Source organism: Coturnix japonica, chromosome 18 (genome assembly GCF_001577835.2).
Source record: "Coturnix japonica isolate 7356 chromosome 18, Coturnix japonica 2.1, whole genome shotgun sequence".
In the NCBI taxonomy this organism is placed as follows: domain Eukaryota; kingdom Metazoa; phylum Chordata; class Aves; order Galliformes; family Phasianidae; genus Coturnix; species Coturnix japonica.
Window position 1 is genome coordinate 8,897,676 of NC_029533.1, and position 21,624 is coordinate 8,919,299.

At 46.5% G+C, this 21,624-nt stretch overlaps 1 protein-coding gene across 7 annotated transcripts in view; it reads right to left on the reverse strand.

Annotated features, from left to right (window-relative positions):
* Positions 1-21,324, reverse strand: part of ABCC3 (ATP binding cassette subfamily C member 3) — a 36,664-nt gene extending 15,340 nt beyond the window's left edge. For 5 of the 7 annotated variants that reach the window (XR_004309218.1, XM_015880325.2, XM_015880327.2 and 2 more), the window contains exons 1-11: positions 20,236-20,342; positions 12,865-13,041; positions 12,484-12,609; positions 11,503-11,640; positions 9,702-9,827; positions 8,900-8,961; positions 7,671-7,802; positions 4,170-4,388; positions 2,398-2,575; positions 1,676-1,837; positions 555-647 (exon numbers count right to left, since the gene is read on the reverse strand). Coding sequence is in view for 6 of the 7 variants with exons in the window: in XM_015880325.2 (XP_015735811.1) it covers positions 555-647; positions 1,676-1,837; positions 2,398-2,575; positions 4,170-4,388; positions 7,671-7,802; positions 8,900-8,961; positions 9,702-9,827; positions 11,503-11,640; positions 12,484-12,609; positions 12,865-13,041; positions 20,236-20,265 (1,443 nt within the window). In the remaining variant the exon portion in view is untranslated. Of the gene's footprint in view, positions 1-554; positions 648-1,675; positions 1,838-2,397; positions 2,576-4,169; positions 4,389-7,670; positions 7,803-8,899; positions 8,962-9,701; positions 9,828-11,502; positions 11,641-12,483; positions 12,610-12,864; positions 13,042-20,235; positions 20,343-21,224 lie in introns of those variants that run through there. The other 2 variants (XM_015880324.2, XM_015880323.2) reach the window with 2 other exon arrangements.
* Positions 21,325-21,624: the final 300 nt, after the last annotated feature.

Consider the following 21,624-nt stretch of genomic DNA (forward strand, 5'->3'; position numbering starts at 1 on the left):
CTTCCTTGATTTGAGCAGCACAAAGCCAGAGGGCACTATCATATTGCTTTTCCAGCCTTTCTTCACTACAGACAACTTAGGGGGAAGGGAATAAAGGATATTTTTACTGCAAGGTAACAAGGCAAATTTAGCCCAGCTCAATAGCAGTGAAAATCAACGCTGGTCATTAACATAAGAAACAATATGCCAGGTTTCAGCTCCCTCACTCAGAGCAGTTATTCCCAGCTCCAGGAGCAGTGCCTGCCTTTCCCTGGGTGTTCACAGACCGAGCTGCTCACTGAAGAGACATAGAGACAAAAACTTCAGGCTAATCCCAGCAGTCGCTCCAGCAGAATCAGTCACTGAGTCAATGCCACATCTACAAACAGCATTCAGTTCACTGCAGAAAAGCTAACTGAGAGGATGTGGTTATTAAATATATTGGCACAATATTACTTGTAAGAAAATTGGTGCAAATGACACCTCAGTAATGACCGTGACATCATTAATGCCCTCCCCTCTCCTAGCACAGCTACAATCTCAGATGGTGCTTTCTTTCTCTGCTGGCACCTTACCTGGAATGCTCTGGTTTTGATGGCTACTGCAGAGTTGAATGGGATAAGCAAAACCATCACAGCGACTCCTGCCAGCACAGACGGCCCTAGAGCCTGGAGTGAAAGAGAAAAGGTCAGTTGTTGTACTGGAGTGTGGTATCCCCAGTGGGAAACATGGAAGAACCAGCAGGTTTTGAAGCAGAAACACATTGCATCACTGCTGATCGCAGCTGAGACAGACAGCTGGACTCCTCCCAGCAAAAGGTTCTGGTTCCTCAGGACAGCTACGATGAGGACACAGAAAAATAGACAAGCATCCACTCTGGGTGCGATTATTCCAGCACCGGCAGTGGCAGCTCTGCCATTTACCTGCTAAGTGGTTCCCAGTGGGAGGGGAAAAGGTTTGAACTGGTGCAGATACAGAGCTGCTGAGTCAATACAGAAAGGGAACAAACAAGCTATGGGGAAGGGAATTTTCCACCAACTTCTCTCTGACCCGGGGAGCTGTAATTACTGAATTAGCCCAGGTCCCACAAGGTGGATAAAAGCACATGAAGCAGCAGAGCTGTACCTCGTAAAGCTGCTGCAGCTTTATGGCTCTTCAGAATAAATCCGTATGGTTGTGTTGGTGCTACTGCTCTACACAGATTAATTGCAGGGAAACATCTTAAGGATGAAAGGCAATGTTAAAGCTGAACATGGAATAAACAAGAAATCTCACTGAAGAAGTAGTTCATTCCAGTTGGGATGTATGGACTCACTCCATGCTAACTTCTTTACATGGTATCACATAATCTTTGTAGATGATTCATATTTCCCTTTTTTGTTTTAATTCCTGTTTTTCCATCATGTCCCTCAGGCTTCTCCTTTGTACCAACTAGTGGGAACACTGTGATGAGTTCTCAGCAGAGCCCACCAAAGCACACGAGGGACAACAGGACCATAAGGGATATCTCTTGCTTTGAATGCATTATCTCGCCTGCCAGATGAACAAAATCATTAAGAATGAATTAATCTTGTATAGCAGTACAAGTTATCCTACCAAAACAAGGCAGCATGATAAGCACATAACAAAAGGGTGCAGAAAAATAAGCCTGAACATCATTCAGAAGACTCATGAAGGAAGGTGGCAATGTCGGTACCTGCCAGAGGAAATACAGCGCCAGGCACGTCTGGAGTGGTGCAGACCACAACATGTTCAGGAAAGCCACCAGGTCCATGAAGCGCTGGGCATCCACTGACATCAGGTTGACGATTTCTCCAACAGTGGATGAACGCTTTGCTGAGTTTGTGATGACCAAAGACTGAGGAAGAAGAGACATCCAGGGGATTCACAGTATTGATACATCCAAGGGAACACGGAGAAGAATTCCTCCAACATTAAAATACAATAATCCCAAGAGCGTGCACCCCAGCAAGCATACAGTGACTCACACTGACATTCACTCTTAACCCTCAGACAACAAGGCTTCACGACATGCCTTGCTTGTGAGCACCTCCACATTCAGCAGTTTGCAGAACTGTGAAGGAAACCCAGCTGGATGTAACCAAGCTGTAGCACAAACACTGTTCTCCTGCACTGCTTTCCTTAAGACTTCAATGGAACCAGTAACAGCCCGAGCTGTGCCTGTGGCTGAGCTGCACACCCACAATAAGCTGCTCATTCCCAGAAAATTCTAGAAACTGCAAGAGACCGCTCTGAAAAACCTCACTGAAGGGAGACCTACAAACAGAACAAAACTGCTTCTGTTTTAGTTGATTTCTTTCTTCTCCAATAAGCCTCTTCACCCCTCACTATCTCAGAGCTGACGCCTTTTTCTTGGTTCTATACCCAAAGTTCTGGCCCGTGAAATGCCCGTCTTACCTTCCGGTATATCACTCCAGTGATCCCAGTTCTCAGCCTCATCCCAGTAACAAAGCAGTACTGGAAATGCTGGTGAACTATGAGGGTCTGCAGCACAGTGCAGGTAAACATCAAAGCCGCGATCAAAAACCCCCACCAGGTTGGGGCATCTTTGTTCTTAATGAAGCTGATTAATACACTGGTTTTCAGAACATTAGGGAAGGAAAAGAGAAGAAAAAAACATACCATAAGTTTAATGGGACATAACACAGCTTCCCCCTGCCATGGCATCCTGCCATATCCTCTCTCTAGCCAAAGCAAGTAAATGGCTCTCTGGGATGCAATCTGAGTTACAAGTTCAGTCAACCAACATTGCAAAGACTGTAATACTGCAAAACCTGAGGCTCTGCCAGAGAGAAATCTGCAAATGAGCCTGCAGAAAATGAAATACGTCGAGCAAGTTGAGGTCTCCTCTGAGATCCAGGGATTAAACACAGGGCTCAGTGTCAGGCAGCCCCACAGGGTTAGTGGTGAAAGGCAGGACACAGCAGGGCAGGGCAGCAAAGCATGCAGGACCAGCTTCCCACCCAGACCCAACTCCACCATTCAAATAACCTGCAGGGAGGAAATAACACTTGGAGAAATGCAAAGAGCCCCAAAGCCTTGCTTTAGAAACAGGAGGTTGCCACAGTTTTCTTTCAGTCCGAGATCTTCCCTCGTACCCCATTCGTTCATGCTCTAAGTGTTCAGCTTCAGAACAAAACCAACTAACTAAAAGATTGCTGAGTCTCAGGGAACACAAAACTCTTGTGTGTGCAACTCGCCAGACAGCCGTGACTTCTGCATTTTCTCTGACCTCTCATTCCCCCTTCCCCACACCCACAGCCCCCATCCAACCCTGTTCCTCTCTCACTCACTAACAGGACTCTGCACCTTTGCACAGATTTGGATGCAGCTGGTGGTCAGAAAGCAACTGCTGCTCCCCGAGATGCTGCTATTTGCACCGTCCTGTTCTCAGCTAATGATTATCTGGTGACATTCTCAGCTTGAGAACAGCACTAACAGGGAGAAACGTGGGGATCGTGCAGACTGTATTATCAAACTGAGTGACGGTGCTCCTGGAGATGGGAAGCACAGATGTTGCTCACACAGGGAGAATTTGAGGACATACAATTTTTGACAGTATTTTTTCTCCCTTTTTTCTCTCTTTTTTTTTCTTTCTAGGTTTTATTTTACACAGAAATTCACTGCATCTGTGTATCACACATCCTTCTCACTGTGAACTACTAAAAATGCACAAACTCCTCTAGAAGCTCCAAAATCCACCCCAGATGATAGCAGCACAGTCAAAGCACGGCGTTCTCGAGCACCACACTTCATTTGTATTGTCACACCACAGCTGCTGCCACCACCAACCCACGTGGGTATCGGATGCACAGAGGCTGCTGCATTCAGCAATCAGCGCTCTGCTTTGATTTCACAACTAATCTTTTAGAACTGGGAAGAAATTGCTTCGAACTGCTGCCTGGCACCACGGGTAACCTGCAGCCCAAAGCTGAATATTGCTGATGGGTGATTTATGAATCTTTCATTTCAAAGAAACCTGCGCAGTTTGCAGCTTTGTGTGCAGTAAGGAGCTCCTGTCCGAGGGCATTGCAGTGGGAGGGTGGGGGGAATTTACACATGCAGCACAGCGAGGGAAACCAGTTATGCATTGCAAAAATAAATGCTGCTTGCCAAAGCCAAACCTCCATAGGGACTGCACATAGAAACTGCTCTCACAGAAAACCAACCTTAGCAGCTGAGGGTTGACAAATGAAAGTAGGTCTTGTATCAGCTTGAAGAAGGAGCCGATTAAGAAGTACGGTCCAAAGGTCCTCAGCAAAGCCTTGAGGAAGGAAGGCTTCCTATTGTGCCTCTTGCCCCTGATTAGAACTTCTGCTTCCTCTGGGCCATCACCAACATGATTCAGTGCATGGTTTGATTTCTTCCTATAGGTCACATCTTCTTTCCTGGGGGAACAAACCAAACAGTCAGAGACACTGACCACATGAACATCACTGCCCACTGCATACAGCACTGATATCCAAGGTAATGAAAGTCAACTCTCCTGCAAAGGTCTTTGAGACTAACCAATGAAACATTCACCCCAAAGGCACGTGCTGCTCTCCAGGGCTCCACGTGGGGTTTCTTAACACATCTCTGGGTTTGGGCACCTGACTTTTGTTGCTTATCAGTACAGACTGAGCACTCTGGAAAACTATTTCCACTGTGAATTGCTCCCAAGGAGCAGCTTTTCTATCAGAAAGTACCAGATCGCTGTTAATTCTTGAGGACCCAGAGAATAATCCCAGGAATGGCAGCCAGGAAGTTTAAGTCCAAGTAGAACAACGAGAAGGAAATGAGAGTCTGAGACGCGTAAGCCTTCTAAGAAGGGACAGATGGAAAAGAGACCCGAGAAACAGGGAAGACTTATAAAAAGGCGTTTGAAAAATTACTTGCAAGCACTACCAAGTGTGGTTGGATTTATGATTCTTCTCAAAGAGACGCAGATTTATTTGGAGCCGGCTGGCTACAGAGCCTAATAATTCCAACAGCCCGTGAGTGTTCAAAATGACCACTGGGGCTGACAGTCCACAGGCAGAAACTTGTTCACATCATTTCAAAGGAGGAAATGTGCAAATCCTCATTTCTTTGCAGCGCAGTCTGAGGGTGGGGTAGGGGACCTAAACCAGACAAAAATCTCTGTTTTCTCTTTCAGATGAGAACGAGCAGCTTCATCTTTATTCTTCCAGATCAAACCTGGAGAGTTTATGAGCAAAGCTTTATTTTCTGGCAATGAGGCCATTAAACTCATTGAAGGAGTAACAAGACTACTTGCCTCTGGCTTTGTGCTATTAAAAATGTTTATTACAGCCAGCTAACAGCAATGCAATAGTTCTCTTGCAACAAAAAATCCCACAGGAAATACACTCCTGCTGTTTACTATGGGTAGCTAGGTGAGGTCAGGGATTCAGCACCGTGTGCCTGGTCGCACCCAGTTCTTTCTCAAAGCAAAAGCCACGTGCTTGGCTTCCATGAGTTATAGCTTGCTAGACAATACATGCTAATTATCCCATGTGAAACATACAGATTTCTCGCTGGTAAAAACAAGGCCCTGAATCTTCAAATCATCATTCTCCAAAAGCAGAAGGTAACCAAAATGAGGCTACATGGATCCCAGCACAGCTCCAGCTCCACAGCAACGCAGTAAGACAGCAAGCAGAGATTTCAGCCATACAACCAAAGAAGCAAAAGCAAAGGGGAAACACTACCAAGTGCTTCACTGTCTCCAATATAACAATGATTTGAATCTACGCCGGCTGAAACCCATACTGAGCTCTCCTGTAACTCATCAGCAGAGAATCAATTAGCAATTACTTAACAGTAATTCACAAGAGTGGTTTGCAAGAGAACTGTAAAGCAATATGCAAAAGAAATTTTGTAGGTTGAGATACAAGAATGTGATAATCATCACAATTAAGTAAATCTGAAGACATGGCTGGCAACTGATTAAATGTTTTAAGTAAATGATTACCGCATACACTGCTGTTACTTCCTGGGATACTCTCTACACACACACAACTGATTCAGTGTTTTCATGTCATAAAACCTTGCTAATCAGAGTCTGAAAAGAGAGGGGGGAAAAAAGCCTTTCCGATGGCTTCCAGCCCATAGCTGCCAGTGCAGATTTAGCACAAAGTAACTAAGAACGTCCACTTATAAATGAAGAATCAGTAAAGTCATGCAGTTTTTAGAGTTACTCGAAACCCAGCAATCCCCAGTGCAGTGATTTGCTTTGGTTTTGCTCTTTTTCCCACCTGAGAATGATTAACATTGTGACGACTGCATTTTACCTGAGCTTAATACAAGGCAGAATGAAGGGCTGAATTCACTGCCAACTGGCCCCAGCCCACACGAACGATCTCCAGAACACAATGACAAAACCCCAGGCACAGTTTCTAGTTTTCCATCAAAACTTTTCCTGGACCCTGGGTGCTTCCACACAGCAGATGTGCTCTTACTATAGGAAGGCCTGAGGGTGAGATTTATCCCTGCGCAGCAAAAGACCAGAACCCAGACTATGCACATTATTCCACACCATAAAACTAGAGACATTAAGGAAGCAAAAAATAACAAAAAAGGAAAACCACAATGACAGCACATGCAGAGCACGAGTGGACGAGCTGCTGGTGTTGGTGCTGGAAGCCTTTCAGACTTTAACTGCAAAGCAGAACTCTCCACAGCACACTGAGCCTTGCCAAGAAGCTTATGACTTTCCTCATATTATCACACAGAAGGGTCTTTCCAATTTGGCACGGATACGCACAGAGAATAAGAGAGGAAAGCCTCCATATGGAGGAGAAATCTCCACAATGAAAGGAAATGGAAGCACAAGCATCCCCCTCATTGACATTTTTCATCTGTAACACTCTGATGGCCCATCTCTTTGTTCGGAGATGTTTTGGACACTGACCAGTGGGAGAAGGAAATGCAGTTGCAGAACAAACGACTCCTTAAGATTAGGCTGGAACAGAACATGTAACAAGAAGGATATAAAACATGTAAAAAAGGATATCCTCTCCAGCGTGGATGTAACTATATGCAAATTCTGACCCTCATTCTATTTCCACAGGAGAGAAAGGGAGTTTTGCTGCTCATCTCTGAGGCAACAGCAGCAGGGTCTCAGCTCCAAGAGGGGCGCCCCTCTCCCTATACTCTCCCTTCATGAGCAGGGATAGCACCATATTCTTATTTCTTGGAAGCGCAGAACTGTTTACTGCTAAGAGCCTTAAGGCTAAAATTAATCTCAGGTGAAAATCTCACAACTGTGATAATAAAGAACCCCTTGTGGTTTACAGTGCCCAAAAGTTGTGTTCCAGCATGCCAAGGAGGGATGCAATTACAGGGTTAGACATCCACCAGCCCAATAGTGGAAGTTATTCACTTTCTCCACTCCATCCAACTCACCACCTTCCATTTATACATCTTCAGCCCTTCTCCACACAGTAAACGACACCATCTGCCCACGCATACTTTAAGCACCTAGTTATAAAACGTGTAGGTCACGCACAAGCCCCGAAGGGCTGCTGCCTGCCTCTGCCTGGAAGCAAGTCTGACCATTAATATTAATAAGGAACAGATGGAAATAGAGGTAGATGTCATGTTTACTCGGCTCGTTTTCAGGGATGAACAGCTCATTAGCGCTGAATTGACTCATCAATCTCCATTTGCAGAACCGTTGCATTACTTACTGTTCACACTCTGCTTTCTCTCTGTCCCATTCTCTACTTAGTTTCTGCACGATATTTTTTGAAACATCATCTTCGTTCAGTGACCACAAATCCTTGTCTTCAAGAGGCTTTTTGTAACCCCGAATTGCAAAGCTGCAAATACAGAGAAAAACAGCCCAGCTCAGCTTGGCTAACAGGTGACAGGAAAACAAAAAGGGACAAACAACAGTGATAAGGATGCCTGTATTTTTGTTCTTATCTTGATGTTTGCAGTTTGGGAAAGGACACCCTGAAGTTTTGATTACGTGTGTTTGACTCAAAATAGAACTTTAGGGGGGAAAAAGGGCAATCAAACAACATCCAGGAGCATTTGGATTAAACTGAGGTGTTCAATGAAAACAGTGAGAAGTCAGAGGTAAAAATAATCGGAATGAACTGCCAGAGACAAATGAAATGCAAAAGGGCAGCTCACAAAAGCTAAAGGAGAACCAGATTTCTCTCTCCAAACACGTGAAAATTACAATTCCTCAACTCCAAGGGAAACTTTGCCAAGAGATACAAACGTCTCACTGCCATAAATCCCTACAGGAGAGTTGGACATTCAGAACAATGAACACTCAAAGATCTCACTCTCACTAGGAAGAATTTAATGACTCTGTGGCCAGGACAGTGAAGTTGGATAGATAAAGGAGCGAGGATCTCAAAACTCTCAACCTCTCTGAAAAAACAGGGTCCCATCACGGCCTTCAGCATCGATTCACTGCTTTGTCACAGAGAGGAAAAAAAACCCATCCCATATTTGACTCTTTAGTACACATCCCAGAGCACCGCAGTCTCAACAGTTGGTAGTAATCATTTGAATATATAACCCAATTTCCTCATGCAAAGCAAATGTCCTCATAACAAAAGCATTCACCCATGAGCCTCAGATGGAAATGATGCATCTCAGGTGCATGAAAAGTTTCCAGTATTTTCTTCTTGTGCTACATGCTCCAGCAGCACACGGTGTGCACAACCAGGCTGTCATGGCAACTGCTGCCACCGCTCTGCAGGTAAGACTGGGCAGCATGAGCTCCCCAATGTCTGCAAACATTCATGTTCTGAAAGTGCTGACAGTGCTGTCATGAAAGAACACCCAACGTCAGCTACTTGAAGGGGAGAAGCCTCCACATAGGTAACTCTGTACAACACATATCACAAATAGAGCTTATGGCTGTCAGCTGTCCAACGCAATGAAGAGTGAAGCTCACCTTGTAAACCACCAGAACGTCAGTCTTGAGAGAAAGCCCGACGTTAACTCTGGAGAGGGATTCTGCAGTAAAGTTATGCAGGAAAAGGATTAAACCAGAACAACAAGAAATGAGTCTACATGTTGCATGTTGGTACCTAAGGTCTAATTGACCCCTATCATTTCCCAAGCTGTGTAGATCTCCTTTCATCTGTACAGAACTCTTAATATACTGCCTTTAAATCACACTTGCATGAGGTGAAATGTCATCCTGCAGTTTCTGAAACGTTCATCCAAAAAAACAGACTTAGCTTCTCCCTCAGTTTGAGCATAAATCCAATTACAGAGACCACTTCATGAAGCAAAGAAGAAATTTAACCCAGCAATATTTCCTGTTACTCATGTTCCTTTTCACATCTACTCTCAATACATACAGAACTGGTTTATTGCATCAACCCTTTGAGAGTTCAGTTAACTCTAAAGGAATGTTAAGCAAGTAGAAAACAATCTCCACAAAAACAACAAAGAATGGTCCTGGAATAATTAATATTAAGCTTTAGCTTTGATAAATTACATTTATGAAGCAGCAAGTAGGAGGGGTGCTTTCTCTGTACAGATTTTGGCCATTACTGATGGCACACATAATAGCAGAAGGCTTCAAACCCCAATACTACTCTGCTTACACACTGTTTCTTATGGGGATCACCAAGTACAGCTAGAATCTCAGCGACAATCCAAAGCTTTCCTCGGTTACAAACACTCTCAGTGGAACTCTCAAGACATGATATAGTAAAATGTATCTAAAGCAAAATAAAAGTACTTACAGGGTCTGCGCTGGCAGGGGAAAAGAATGGAGGCTTTTCTTTGAAACATGAAAGGATCAACTCAATGATTAGCAAAACAAAATAGATGTAAAACGTGGCAGACCTGAACCTCTCGTTTACATGGTTCTGAAGGGAAAGAAACACAGTAAATAAGTCCTGTTGTATTTCCCACTGCAGCATACATACATGCACACACTGACTGGTTCAGGATCTATATTAGCACTCCCTGTCTTCCCCCACAGCTGAGTTCTGCACAGCAGTTGCTAGCAGGAGTTATCTCACAAAAGCATGCATGTACTCTGTAAAGCACCTAAGTAAACGTTTATCTCCTCACTTCTTTTCCTTAAAGCCTGTCAAGTCAAAGTGCTTGTGCACCCTCACTGCATGCAGACACCCCCTGGAATCAGGCCTACATGACAACCTTTTAAATTACCTCCGGGGGTTCTTGCAAGATCGAGTCACAGGCACAGGAACCGCCAACCCAGATCGGAGAACACCCATTTACTGTTTACAAGCAGTCAATATCAAATGCTTTCAGAAGAAATAAGAAAACACTGCATTGTAAAATATCAGTTCCATCTGCTGCAGACACATTTCCTTTCCCACTCATATGAGCCTGCAGTTGACTTAAAACTTCTTGCTAGGAGGGTATATCCCCTATGCAGCTCTTTCATAACCTCATGTGGCTGTGAATGCTCTCATTGTTCACTTAAATCCTTTAGTGCTGAGGTGTAACAGAAAGAATATTTCATCCTTGGCAGTTGTAAGAGCAGGAGGGATGCTGCCCACACACAGTCCAGGACTCTGCCCTCATAACCTCAAGTTGATTACAGAATCAGCCATTGACAGTCCATTATTTGCACTTCAACACCAGCGCTATGGTTTTTAAATTGATCTGAAGTGGAGCATGAGGGTCTCACCAGGGCTGCAAGCACCTCCCGGGGAAGCCCTGCACAGACTGTCCTCTAAGGTTTAATTCAGCCACCACTGGAATATTTACAGCAGTCAGACACAGGAGGTTCCTTGGGAAAAGGATAATGCTACTAGTGGTAATAAATAAACAAACAATGTATTAAATACACCAACAGAACTGGCAGTGAGTTAGAATCACTTTTACTGAGGAGCAATCACCTTAACGTTCTCCAAATACTCCCTTTCATACTCAGCCTTTGATGATCTGATCACTGAAACAGCCTTTGCCCTACTTGGGTAAATTTGTTTCTTGGAAAAACACAACAGCATTCTTAATGTGGGAGAGCCAGCTCTGCTTCCAGGCACAAACCAGAACAGCCCAGGTTTCTTTCCTCTCTCCTCTACATTTCATTGTTGATTTACAGCCACAGTTGGGGTGAAAATGCTGCCCACATAGAACTGCATTGACAAAACAGGCCTAAGGAGTTGTACAGGATGGTCAAGCAGTCTGAACAGAAAAGGAAGGAATGGGGGACTTCACAAGAAAAAGGGGAGAGAAGGGAAACAGAAAGTGAGTGAGAGCTGGTTCATGTGCGTGTGTGTGTGTGTGTGTATTTACACACACACACACAGTGTTGGCACAGCCCTCAGATGTCTAACAGGTTTCCAGCACACCCTCAGGTTCAGAAGAATCTCCATTTGGCATTGCATGAGAAACCCCAGATCCCCTCAAGTCAGACAAGTCTGAGTCAACACAATGGAACCAAATTCCTCTTTCTGGCAAAAGCCGGGTTCAGATCTGACTCCAAACGTGATGATTTGTCCCCCTGCCACAGATGTTAATGCTATATTTCCTGTTCTCCAAGTGCTATCAGGGATGGCATGTTACCTGTGCTGTTGTAGTCACAATCTTAGACCGGAAAGGCCCCACGGCACAGAGCACAGACAAAAACCAGAAGATAATGAGCACTCCAGAGGACTGAACTCCTCTCAGTCTCTCGTACTGAATCAGCAGTGTAGCTAACAGCTGTGAAAAGCAAGCATAGGAACATGTGAACACAACCCTGTCCCACTGCTCCCCTTATTCACACTCATGCTGGCAGCAGGGCTGCTATGAAGGCAGGTCCTGTCACACCTCCACAGGACTCGGTAACAAAAGCTCCCCTGTCTAAGGGAGGCATGGAATAACTCTGTGAAATAATTTGGTTCCATCATTTTCAGAGCCCCTGCTACAGAATCTGACTTTCAAACCAGGCTTTGTACCAGGGGCCACACACAATGAACTATTAACTACAAATACATCAAGTAAATTTAAGACCTGTTATTTCTCCTATCCAGATGGACAACCATGACTTGCCTAGAAAACAGCATTAAAAATATATTAATCTTACCAAGGAGATTAAAAAAAACTTAATGGTCATGTTTTACAGCTTCATTTTTCACATAACAGCCCCACGTCTGTTTGCTATCTTAGGCAGAGAAAATTTGGTTTCTGTTTATTGGAAGAACAGCCAGCAGATAAGAGAGAGAGTCTGACAAAGTCCAACACAACGCTGAACCATGCACAAGCCAAACTCAATCATACCTCCCAGCTTCATACCCACGTTCTCTCCACACTTGGAGAGAATGGTTAAGAGCAAGGAAGAACAATCTCCCCATAATAAACACTTCAATTTAAATAGGTGAGTCTGCAGGAGAGACACATCTGTAACTGTGGTCTTTTTGGTTAGCAAAATCTACTTCAATAATCTGAGTACCAATTCAGTTACAAGAGTACAGGATAAGACAAGAAATGCAAAGGAACCTCCTTCATCCCACATCCATGTAAGAGTTTTCATATCAGCCATCATAAGTAGATGCAGCTACGAACCATAGTGATGCCGATGACCAGCGGAGTCACAAAATAGACTGGTGGTGGTGTTCTGCTCTGCAGCAGCTCATGGAAAGAGTAGAAGAGATCTGCCCAGCTCACACACCACAGCAGGACACCGAACAGCTGAAAGCAAACAGAAACACTATTACACCTCATCATTTATAAACCAGAGGTACTGTTGTGCCGCCTCTTAGGCACAAGATCCCATTACTCTGAAGTAATGCTGTCGTTTCCTCTAAGTACATTCTTTAGTCTCCCCATAAACCAGAAAGAATTTCATTTAAGCCCCCACCTTCAGCATTTGCTTTGCCATTGAATTGGATGTGAACTCACAAACTCAAGCCCACACATCACTTGTGAGCACTGCAGAGTTCTTACCGTCTTGAACCTGCTCAGCATGGAGAGCACAATGTACCCTCTTTTAGAGCGCTTCAGGTATAGAAGATAAAAGGGTAATGCAGTCCACAGATAAATACTGGGAATCCATGCCAGGATGGTGTTCTGGAAACATGGTGTCAGGTCTGGATTGTCAGTGTGGATCGAAAGATTGGCATCCTGGAAAAAAGAAAAGAGACATTTATTAACAGAGAGGCAGAAGAACGTCCAAACACGTAAGAGGAACATGGATTTCTCAAAGACATTGCCAGCAGCGCTCTGTGACCCAGGACACATGACTGTCCTGCAGGTTGTAGCAAAGGATTTGAATGCAACACATCCAAACACACAGCTACACAAGTTCAAACTAAAAGAGAAGATTCAGTACAACTAAGGGAACTTGTTTTTAATCAAATTCACAACTTGTGTTTCGCCATCCAAAATGTCATCTGCAATCTGGTAGATAAACACTGACTTGAAGGAAATTACTTTCCTGTATCAGTAACAAGCAGATGGTAAAACCAAGATATGCTTGAATCACAGATATCTCTGAACTAGGGTCACCTGTACCAAATCTGGGGCAGGTATGAGCTCTCTGTTTCAGTCAAGCATCCGCAGCCCTTAGAAGTGACGGTGTGAACAATCCAAATGTACACGCTGAAGAAGTATTTCCAGACCTGCTTTGTTTGCCAACACAAACGAAGAGATCAAATGCTGACAGCAGCAGCTAATTTTAGGAGAACCAAAGAGCCAGTGTGCTCACAGCCCTTCATCTTGGCAATGGCTGTTGAAAGGGCCGTGCATCACTGCTTCAGCCCACTTAAGACACTTAAGAGGAGCTCGTAAGCATAATGAAACGACAAAGACTTGGCAGGACCCAGCATGGCTTGGCTGAACTGTAACAGCTCTGTCACTCAGTGCTTCAGCTTTGGCACAAACAAAAAGAGGATGGCAGAGAGCTCTGGAAGCAGCGAAGGCACAGATCTGTTGGCTGTGCATCTGAGCTGTACCCTTTATGCCCCAGAGCAGCACCTCTCCAGCGCAGGATTGATTCCTTTCGAGGCACACGAGCACCCAGGGGAAGAAAAAATGCTTTCATTTCCTATTCAGCTCTGTCCAGACCCTGGGGAAACTTCAGCCTTGAATCAACACCATACAGGCAATTACACTGCAACTCAAATATGAGATCAAAACTAAACACAACTCCAGCCTTGGATTCAAATTATTTCTGTTCTCCTCTGGTGAGATCCCTGGTGGCTACAGAGCAGATAATGTTGAAAAGCACCTTTGCAGGACCCGTCTGAGGCAGGGGATGCCCACTGCAAGGCTGCAGCTGAAAGGCTCCCAGTTCTAAACCTGGCACTTATCCACTCATTTATTTAACAAAATGCTAGTTTCCTCTTTAAATTACACGTGGTTTAGCAATGTCTTAAGCATGTTTGCAATCTCACTCCTTTTGCTTGCTGGAAAAAATCCTGGGAAAAGGGAATCTGAAGGATAGCAATAGCTGGGCACAGAATTAAATGAGGATTCTGCTTACAAGAACATTCAGCAAAAAAAAAGCACTCTTAATTTAAACCTTTCCTATTGGACCAGAATGCCCAGAAATGGTTCTCTGTCTGACAGCCACCGAGAAACTGCCCCAGATGTCCATTAACTCCAAGCTGAACACAAGCTGGCTATTGTATCTGAGACACAGACTGCACGGCTGCCAAACCATTTTAAGGCTTTCATTAACTCTTACTTAAACTAGGCAAGGAACTTGAATTTTTGAGCATAAAAACACAGCTGGCCAGGAATCAGACATTCTGTCGTTAAAAAAAAAAATAATAATAAAAATTCAGATTTGGAAATTTAGCTGAATTATCCCCAAGAATGAAAAAGGAACCATTTCCAAATCACATGGAAGCACAGCCGGCAGCACCAGCCCCACAGCTCTGCTGCACACCAGGTTAGGATTAGACAGTTTCAAGACCATCTATATCCTGATCAAACCAGCACTGTGAAACATTGCTAAATACCCTTCAACCAACAATCAAGTTATAGGACTCCACCCAGGAGAACAAACACCAGCATAGGGGCTGAGGGGACCAGCTCTGTGACTCCTGCCATTCCACGGTCCTGCTGCCCACACAGCTCACAGCAGAGAGCTCCCAGCCCTTGGGAAGGCTTCCACCTCCTGTACCAGGCAGTTATCGACACTGAGCGGAAAAATTAATATGTGGTTTTTTTCCAAGAATACTACACAGCAGGAAGAGCTGCACGAGCGATGGAAAACACAAATTCATTCTTTATCTGATGAATGTGAAGGCCGCCGTGCTGGTGTCATTCACACCACACACAAGGTTAACACGTGCCGTGCCACTGATTGTCTGCTGGTTATCACCAGTCAGAAGGTTATTTAAGATTAAAAAGGAGATTGGAAAGCTGACTGCGGAGATAAGCAGAGAAATTGAAAGGAATAACTGAAATTCTTCCCTGCAGTAAATACAGATGGAAATGGTGCCTCTTACAGAAGTGACTGACAGTGAGAACTCCAGTGCAGAGAAGCCTCCCTGCCCTCGTTCTGCCCCGAGGTTTGGTCCATATCCCACCTGCACAGCCTGGCAAAGGAACGATGGCCTCCTCCCCAGCACAAGGGCTGCTTCAAACTCAGCAGCTGAATTATCAGAACTCATGCTCAGCCACAGCACAGGCTTATCTCAGCCCTGCTGCCTCCCCTCCCACTTCCAGCTGTTATCCACCCCTCTCTTTGGTCCTTGCTGCTCAGATCCTCAGTCCTGACTTGAGAGCACAAATGCAAGCGAGCTCCCTGCTCCACTACTGCACAAGGCTGCCAGCTTCAAACGGCCTTTTCAGAGCAAGATCGTCCATTTATGCCTCCAAAGGAACAGTTTCAGCTTTACAAAGGAATAACACGCTTTGTTCATCTGAAGCAACTGCTGCACAGCTCAACTCCTTCATGTGCTACACAAACCTCTTTTTCCTTTTGAAACAGGGCGCAAGGTAAGGATGTTCTTCACTGCAACACCAGAGCAATACTGCCTGAGGCTGAAAGCACACAGGTGTTAAGCAGTATTGCAATAACCAGATAGGGCTTTTTTTTGTCGTTTACAAAGCACTGCAATATCTGCGTTAGAGCAGCACCACTCAGAAAGGAAAAATGAACTGTTTCTGTGACTGCAATTGGAAACAGCTCTTGTGAAATATTTCTCTTCCTCCCCTTCCATCATTCCCCACCACGTTCCGGTTCAAAGCCTGGTGACACCAGCACGTGATGTTACCACGAAGGACCCCACAGTCCTGTGCCAGGGCTGCCCCAGGCACCAGGGGATGAGTTCCAGCTCCAGACACAGCGCAGCCAGCAGTGCTGACACACAGACGTGTCCCCTGGCAGATTGCTGGCTGCCTGCCCTCTCTGCTGTACCTTGTGATGGGTAATGGCCCGTCAAATGCACGGCCCTGCCAGGAGACAAACAGCCATTAGCTCACTGGAAAATAGCCAACCATTTCAGAGGTTTCTCAAATGAAGTTTCTTTATAATTACATTTCTAACAGTAAGAGCCTCTTCATTTTAATACATTACAAACACACCTAGAAAGGAAAGGGATCTTTAGTGGCATGGCAATTTGTACAACAGGTGGGAGAGCCCCATCCTGAAATGCTTTATATTCTTAACTGCAGAGATTAAAGCAGCTCCGCTTTAAGGATCTCCTCAGAAAGTCATACTTCAGCCCAGCTCTTGCTCCCATGCAGCTCCCAAGCCCCAGACACCTCTGCCTGCACAGCTGCTGGCTGCATCACTGCAGCCGAATCAGAACTGCCACCAGGGAGAAGCAGCAGGGCTGAAAGCCAAAGCACCTACCTGACCTCAGGATCTGCTACAGGCACCAAGTCCCCCATGGGGTTCAAGTCACAGCCCAAGCACACGGGGCCCTCCCCAGCCTCCAGCAGGTTCCCAGCCCCACAGCACCTGCTCCCCCTCAAGGCATCTTCCACTTTTCCTGCCCCACGTTCCAAGAAACACAAGGGAAGGAAGAAGGAGCAGCACCTGATGTCCAAAAAGCCTTTGGGAAGCACTGCCCACAACACAGGCAGATCGCCTGACCTGCCAGCACGCTGCTTTAGAGAAAATGGCAAATGCTGATTTCCTATAAAGACGTGAGCAATCACATTTACACGTTGTACCGAAATGAATGTCATTTTCACGAGCTTCATTAACTGACACTGAAAGATGCCATAAATTATTGATGTTGGCAGCTTCCACTGGTGCTGTTTCGCTCACAAGTTTCAAACCCAGACTTTGTCTTTCCCAGACAGATTTGAAGGCAGCCTGTTCTTGACAGAGGAAGGATAACAGCTCCTTGCTAATAATCCAGATCTAAGGACAAATATTTATACTGCTCTTAGCACTGCAGAATTAGATGCCCAAATCCTTTACTAACAGCTTTGCTCCAAGTCAAATCAAGAATCCTAACACCCTTTGAGTATTTAAGTTCGAGTACTGAATTGATTTTAAGTTGAGCATGTTACCAGCACAGCCAGCCTTGGTAAGAGAATAACTTCACAGACCTGATGCCTGAAGAGAGCACTGAAGTTACCTACTTGAACCTCTTATGTAGCACGAGACAGAACACAGGTAACTGATAGTTTGTGAAGAGAAACATCCATGTAAGCGGGACTCCTATCTCAAAGTGGAAACAGTTAACAAAGATTATGTGGAGATCTGCATCACCTTGGAGGATCTACAAAGTTCATCACAGCACAGAAGGAGAAGCTGATGGATAAAGAAGAGCCGCTGTGGAGCAGGCTGCCCTGCTGCTGAGTCCTCTCACTGACCTGCTGCACCTCCCGTTCTGCTGCTGCTGCAACCAGCCTCACTGATATTGTAACAGTGGAACTGAAATACCATGTTTTAATATTAATTCAGGGCCAAACAACATCAGGTTTGATGGCTTTTTGTTTTTTGGTGGGGTTTTTTTTTGGTTATTTTTAAAAACCTTTTTTGTCATCTCCCTCGAAAGAAGCCTTTTTTCTCCTCCCACACGTACCCTACCTCATCTTGAAATAAAATAAGAGGAAAAAACCCACATTTAAGCATGGCACACAAGGAAGCCAGAAGGGAAACGATGCAGAGCGGAGCAGCGCAGCGCTCTGAGCCACAGGAGCTGCATTTCCAGAGGGCAGCACAACCTGCATCTCAAATGCACCAAAATGCCACAGGGGGACCCAGAGAGAAGGGCTACATGCAAACCAAAGGGCTGCTGGGTGCCTGCACTCCTACAGAGCAGCCTGTCCCACAGGCAAGTCGGAGGTGTTGTTTACTTTAGAGAATTGCTGCAATTTCCTGTGGAATTACTCAAGAGGTGGATGAAGAATGAGATGAATGAAGAATGAGACAGAATGAGACAGCACTTCTTGAGGGACGGGCAGTTGTCAGGAGAGCAAGGAACACACACAGCTGGGGAGGCTGGGAGCTGCGGGCAGAACGGGGCCAAAAGGAACAAGCCCGGACCTCACTGTAAGCGACCAGAAGTCGTGGCCTCTCACGTGAGCTCCCATTTCCTCTTTATGGTGATAAAAATAAAGGACAGAAGCCAACGCTTCAGCCTGGACACAGAGCGCAGCATTAATACAACCCATCATCCCAGCAGCCCCTGAGCACGGCACTGAATGCTTTACCTTCACAGCAGCCACCGAACCATTTCTCACCTGTGAGCCATGGGAAGGCAGCGTGTCCTTACAATGGAAAGCAATGTGGCTTTCTAAGCTCACGTAGCTTCCTTGGCCTAAAGGTGTATTACCAACAGAATTCTCCCTGAGAGCACTGCCTTCACTGCTGGGAGGAACAGCTCATGTTGTACATCAGCATGAAGGTGATAACCCTGCAGTGTCTGCTTCTATGGGACAGATCCACGCCACGTTAATTGCCTCAGCACTCCAGCAGTGCGTCTGCGACACAATAAAATAGGAGGCAATTGTGGACATCAGCAAATAACGCACCACAATAACATGTGTGTGGGTACACACTATCACGTTCACCTCTTCCCAACAGTGTTTTGAATGGGAACATTGCCAGGGAATATTAACAATTAACTAAGAATCCTTGGGTGAAGAATACGGCACATTTCTCAGCGCGATGAGGCTGCCCACATCGCAAATAACATTCCAGCTGTTTCTCTTGCAGATGTAGGATACCCTGTGTTTATGTTGGTGACTTGCTGACTGCATTTTCAGTGGGTGAGGTGGGAGCCAGAAGGTGCCTCTGATGTGACCTACAGAGTTTGCTGCAGTTTCTTATTTCCTTTGCAGTCATGGATAGAAAGAACATTCCTCTGCTAATGCAACTCACCATGTTTCAGATTAATTTGAGTTAATCGCATCGGAACCATCACCTCTAGTAATTCAGACAGTGTGTTTTTGTTATTATTTAAGTTTTGTTAAACATATTTAGATCCCACCATCATTTAGGCCCTAAGCAAACAGTCATTAATGAAAATCCCTTCTCTGGATTACCTTCCTTTCACTTCCTGCAAATCTACCATCGAATGGCAGTCACAGAGAAGTACCACCCTGAGGATACCACGGAACAGCTCTGCACGAAGAGCAGAACGACACCTACCTACAGTGCACACCTACAGGCAGCACAGCTGCAGGAACGCTTTGCACGAGCAGAGCAGGAGCTGGCTGCAAGGCTCAGGGTGCAGCAGCAGCGCCAGCACAGCCCCACGTGGAGGTAAGACGAGCTTCTGTGGCAGCCGGCAGCAGCGAGCAGCGTCTGCCTGTGCTCGTTCCTGCTCTGTTACCGTGCGGAGCAGAAAGGAGACGAAAACAAAACCTGTTTGAGCAAGCTTACCTGTACCCACCGCGTGTATCAGCGAGCGGGTGAAGCGCTTAGAAAGCAAACCTGACATCGAACAAAAACCAAACCAATGGGCTTAGGGCAATTCAAAAGTAACGTTGAGTCAGGTTCGGAGTAAGGATTAGTTCTATGGAGGCAAAGCTCCGCGGCAGAACCCCCCCCCCCAGCCAACCGGGCGACGGCGGCCTCGCCGTGAGAGCACGGAGCTCCATCATCAGCCACCCCTCATTCATCCGGACTTCACTCAATTAGTCGGTGCGGGGGAAGCAGCCGCACAGCGGGGAGCGGCGGCTCCTTTAGTTCGTTCTCGTACGGCGCTGCCGCTCGGACCGCTCGCACCTCCAGCGCCTCCGCGACTCGCGACCACCGTCGGCGGCACAAAGCTCATTTTGCGGCCGGTCCCGCAGAGCGGTTCGGTCCGTGCGGAGCCGGCACGACGGGCGGAACCACCGCGCCCCAGCGGGACCCGCAACGGAGCGCCCGGCCGACTTGACTTCCCCATCAGTTCTTACCCAGAAGCGGGAGCCGCAGAACACGTCCATGGCTGCGGCGGAGCGGAGCCTCCTCGGGCCGCTCCGGACAGCGGCAGCGGGCGGTACCGGCCGGGGGCGGGGAGGTTCGTGCCCGCCGCGCCCCGTCCCGCCCTCCCCGGCTGCGGGACGCACCGACGCCGCCCTCGTCCCGCAGCACGCGGAGCTCCGCTCACGCGCGCCGCCTCCTCGCTCACGAGTCGCTCCCGGGGCTCCGAGTTCATCCGCTGCCCGCCCGGCTCCGGAGTCTCCCCGCCGCCCATCCGCACCCTCCGGTTGCCGTTAACGTGCTGCAGCTGCTCGGCTCACCGCCCCCAGCAGGACCCGAAGGCAGCACGGAAGCCCCAAAGCCGCCTCCACCCATATTGCTCGTCACGGTGCAGCTGTGGGGCTCAGGGTGTGCAGCACTGAGCAGTAGCATTGCAGACTCTGGCCTTGGTTCCTTTTGCTTTATTTTTGCTTTTTCCTGCCTGGCTGCAGCCTCACCTTCCCTCAAGAATCCCAATCTTAGAATTGCTATGGTTAGAAATAACCAATAAAGTCATCAAATCTGCCCCCAAACCATCCCCACTGACCACGTCCCCCAGCACCAGGAATTAAGGCCTCTCCAGACCACACATATGCCCGGCCACTGAAGCATCTTATCTCCATCCACTTCCTTAGTACTGACTACATCCTCTGAGACATGAGGTTAAACCAGTGGCATAGACCTGTTATAAAAGCTTCTAATCAATACATTTCACATGCATGCATAACCAGATGATTTTGCAGTGCACCTTGGACACAAGCTGGTTTTCACTTCCTCATGATGCATAAACACTGTTTGCTTTCCTCTTGGGCAGGAGTTCAGCACGAGTGGCCTCCCAGCACCGGCTGCATAAGAGCTGCTTGCTTCAGCATCTGCCCATATAAAGCCCATATAAAGCCCATATAAAGCACCATATCCCCCAAAGCACGCTGCTCTCACCAACCTGCTGAAGAGTTCCAGCATACACAAGGAAGAGCCATTAAGCAGAGAGCGGCATCAGAACCTCTCAGCAGAGGGGAAAACAAAGATGGGCAGCCTGCGAGTGCTACGTCCCCAAATCTTTTCCTCCCTAAGCAAAACATTCTGCTCAGCTGCTTTTTGCCCGGACCACTAAAGGCACACCTGTGATAGGCACACAGCAAAGTGCTCCTATCAGCAGAGCTAAGCATCTGCCACAGCTGTGCCTGTGACTGGGCTGAAGGCTGGAGTTCTGATTGCTGTAGGGATCACTGCACTCATCAATGGAGGAAGGTCTGGCCCAATGTCAGGTTCTTGGGTGGTTTTCTATAAGGCTGAAGATGTCAGGCAGATAAAAGCTGATCATCCCACCCGTGTTCCAGCAC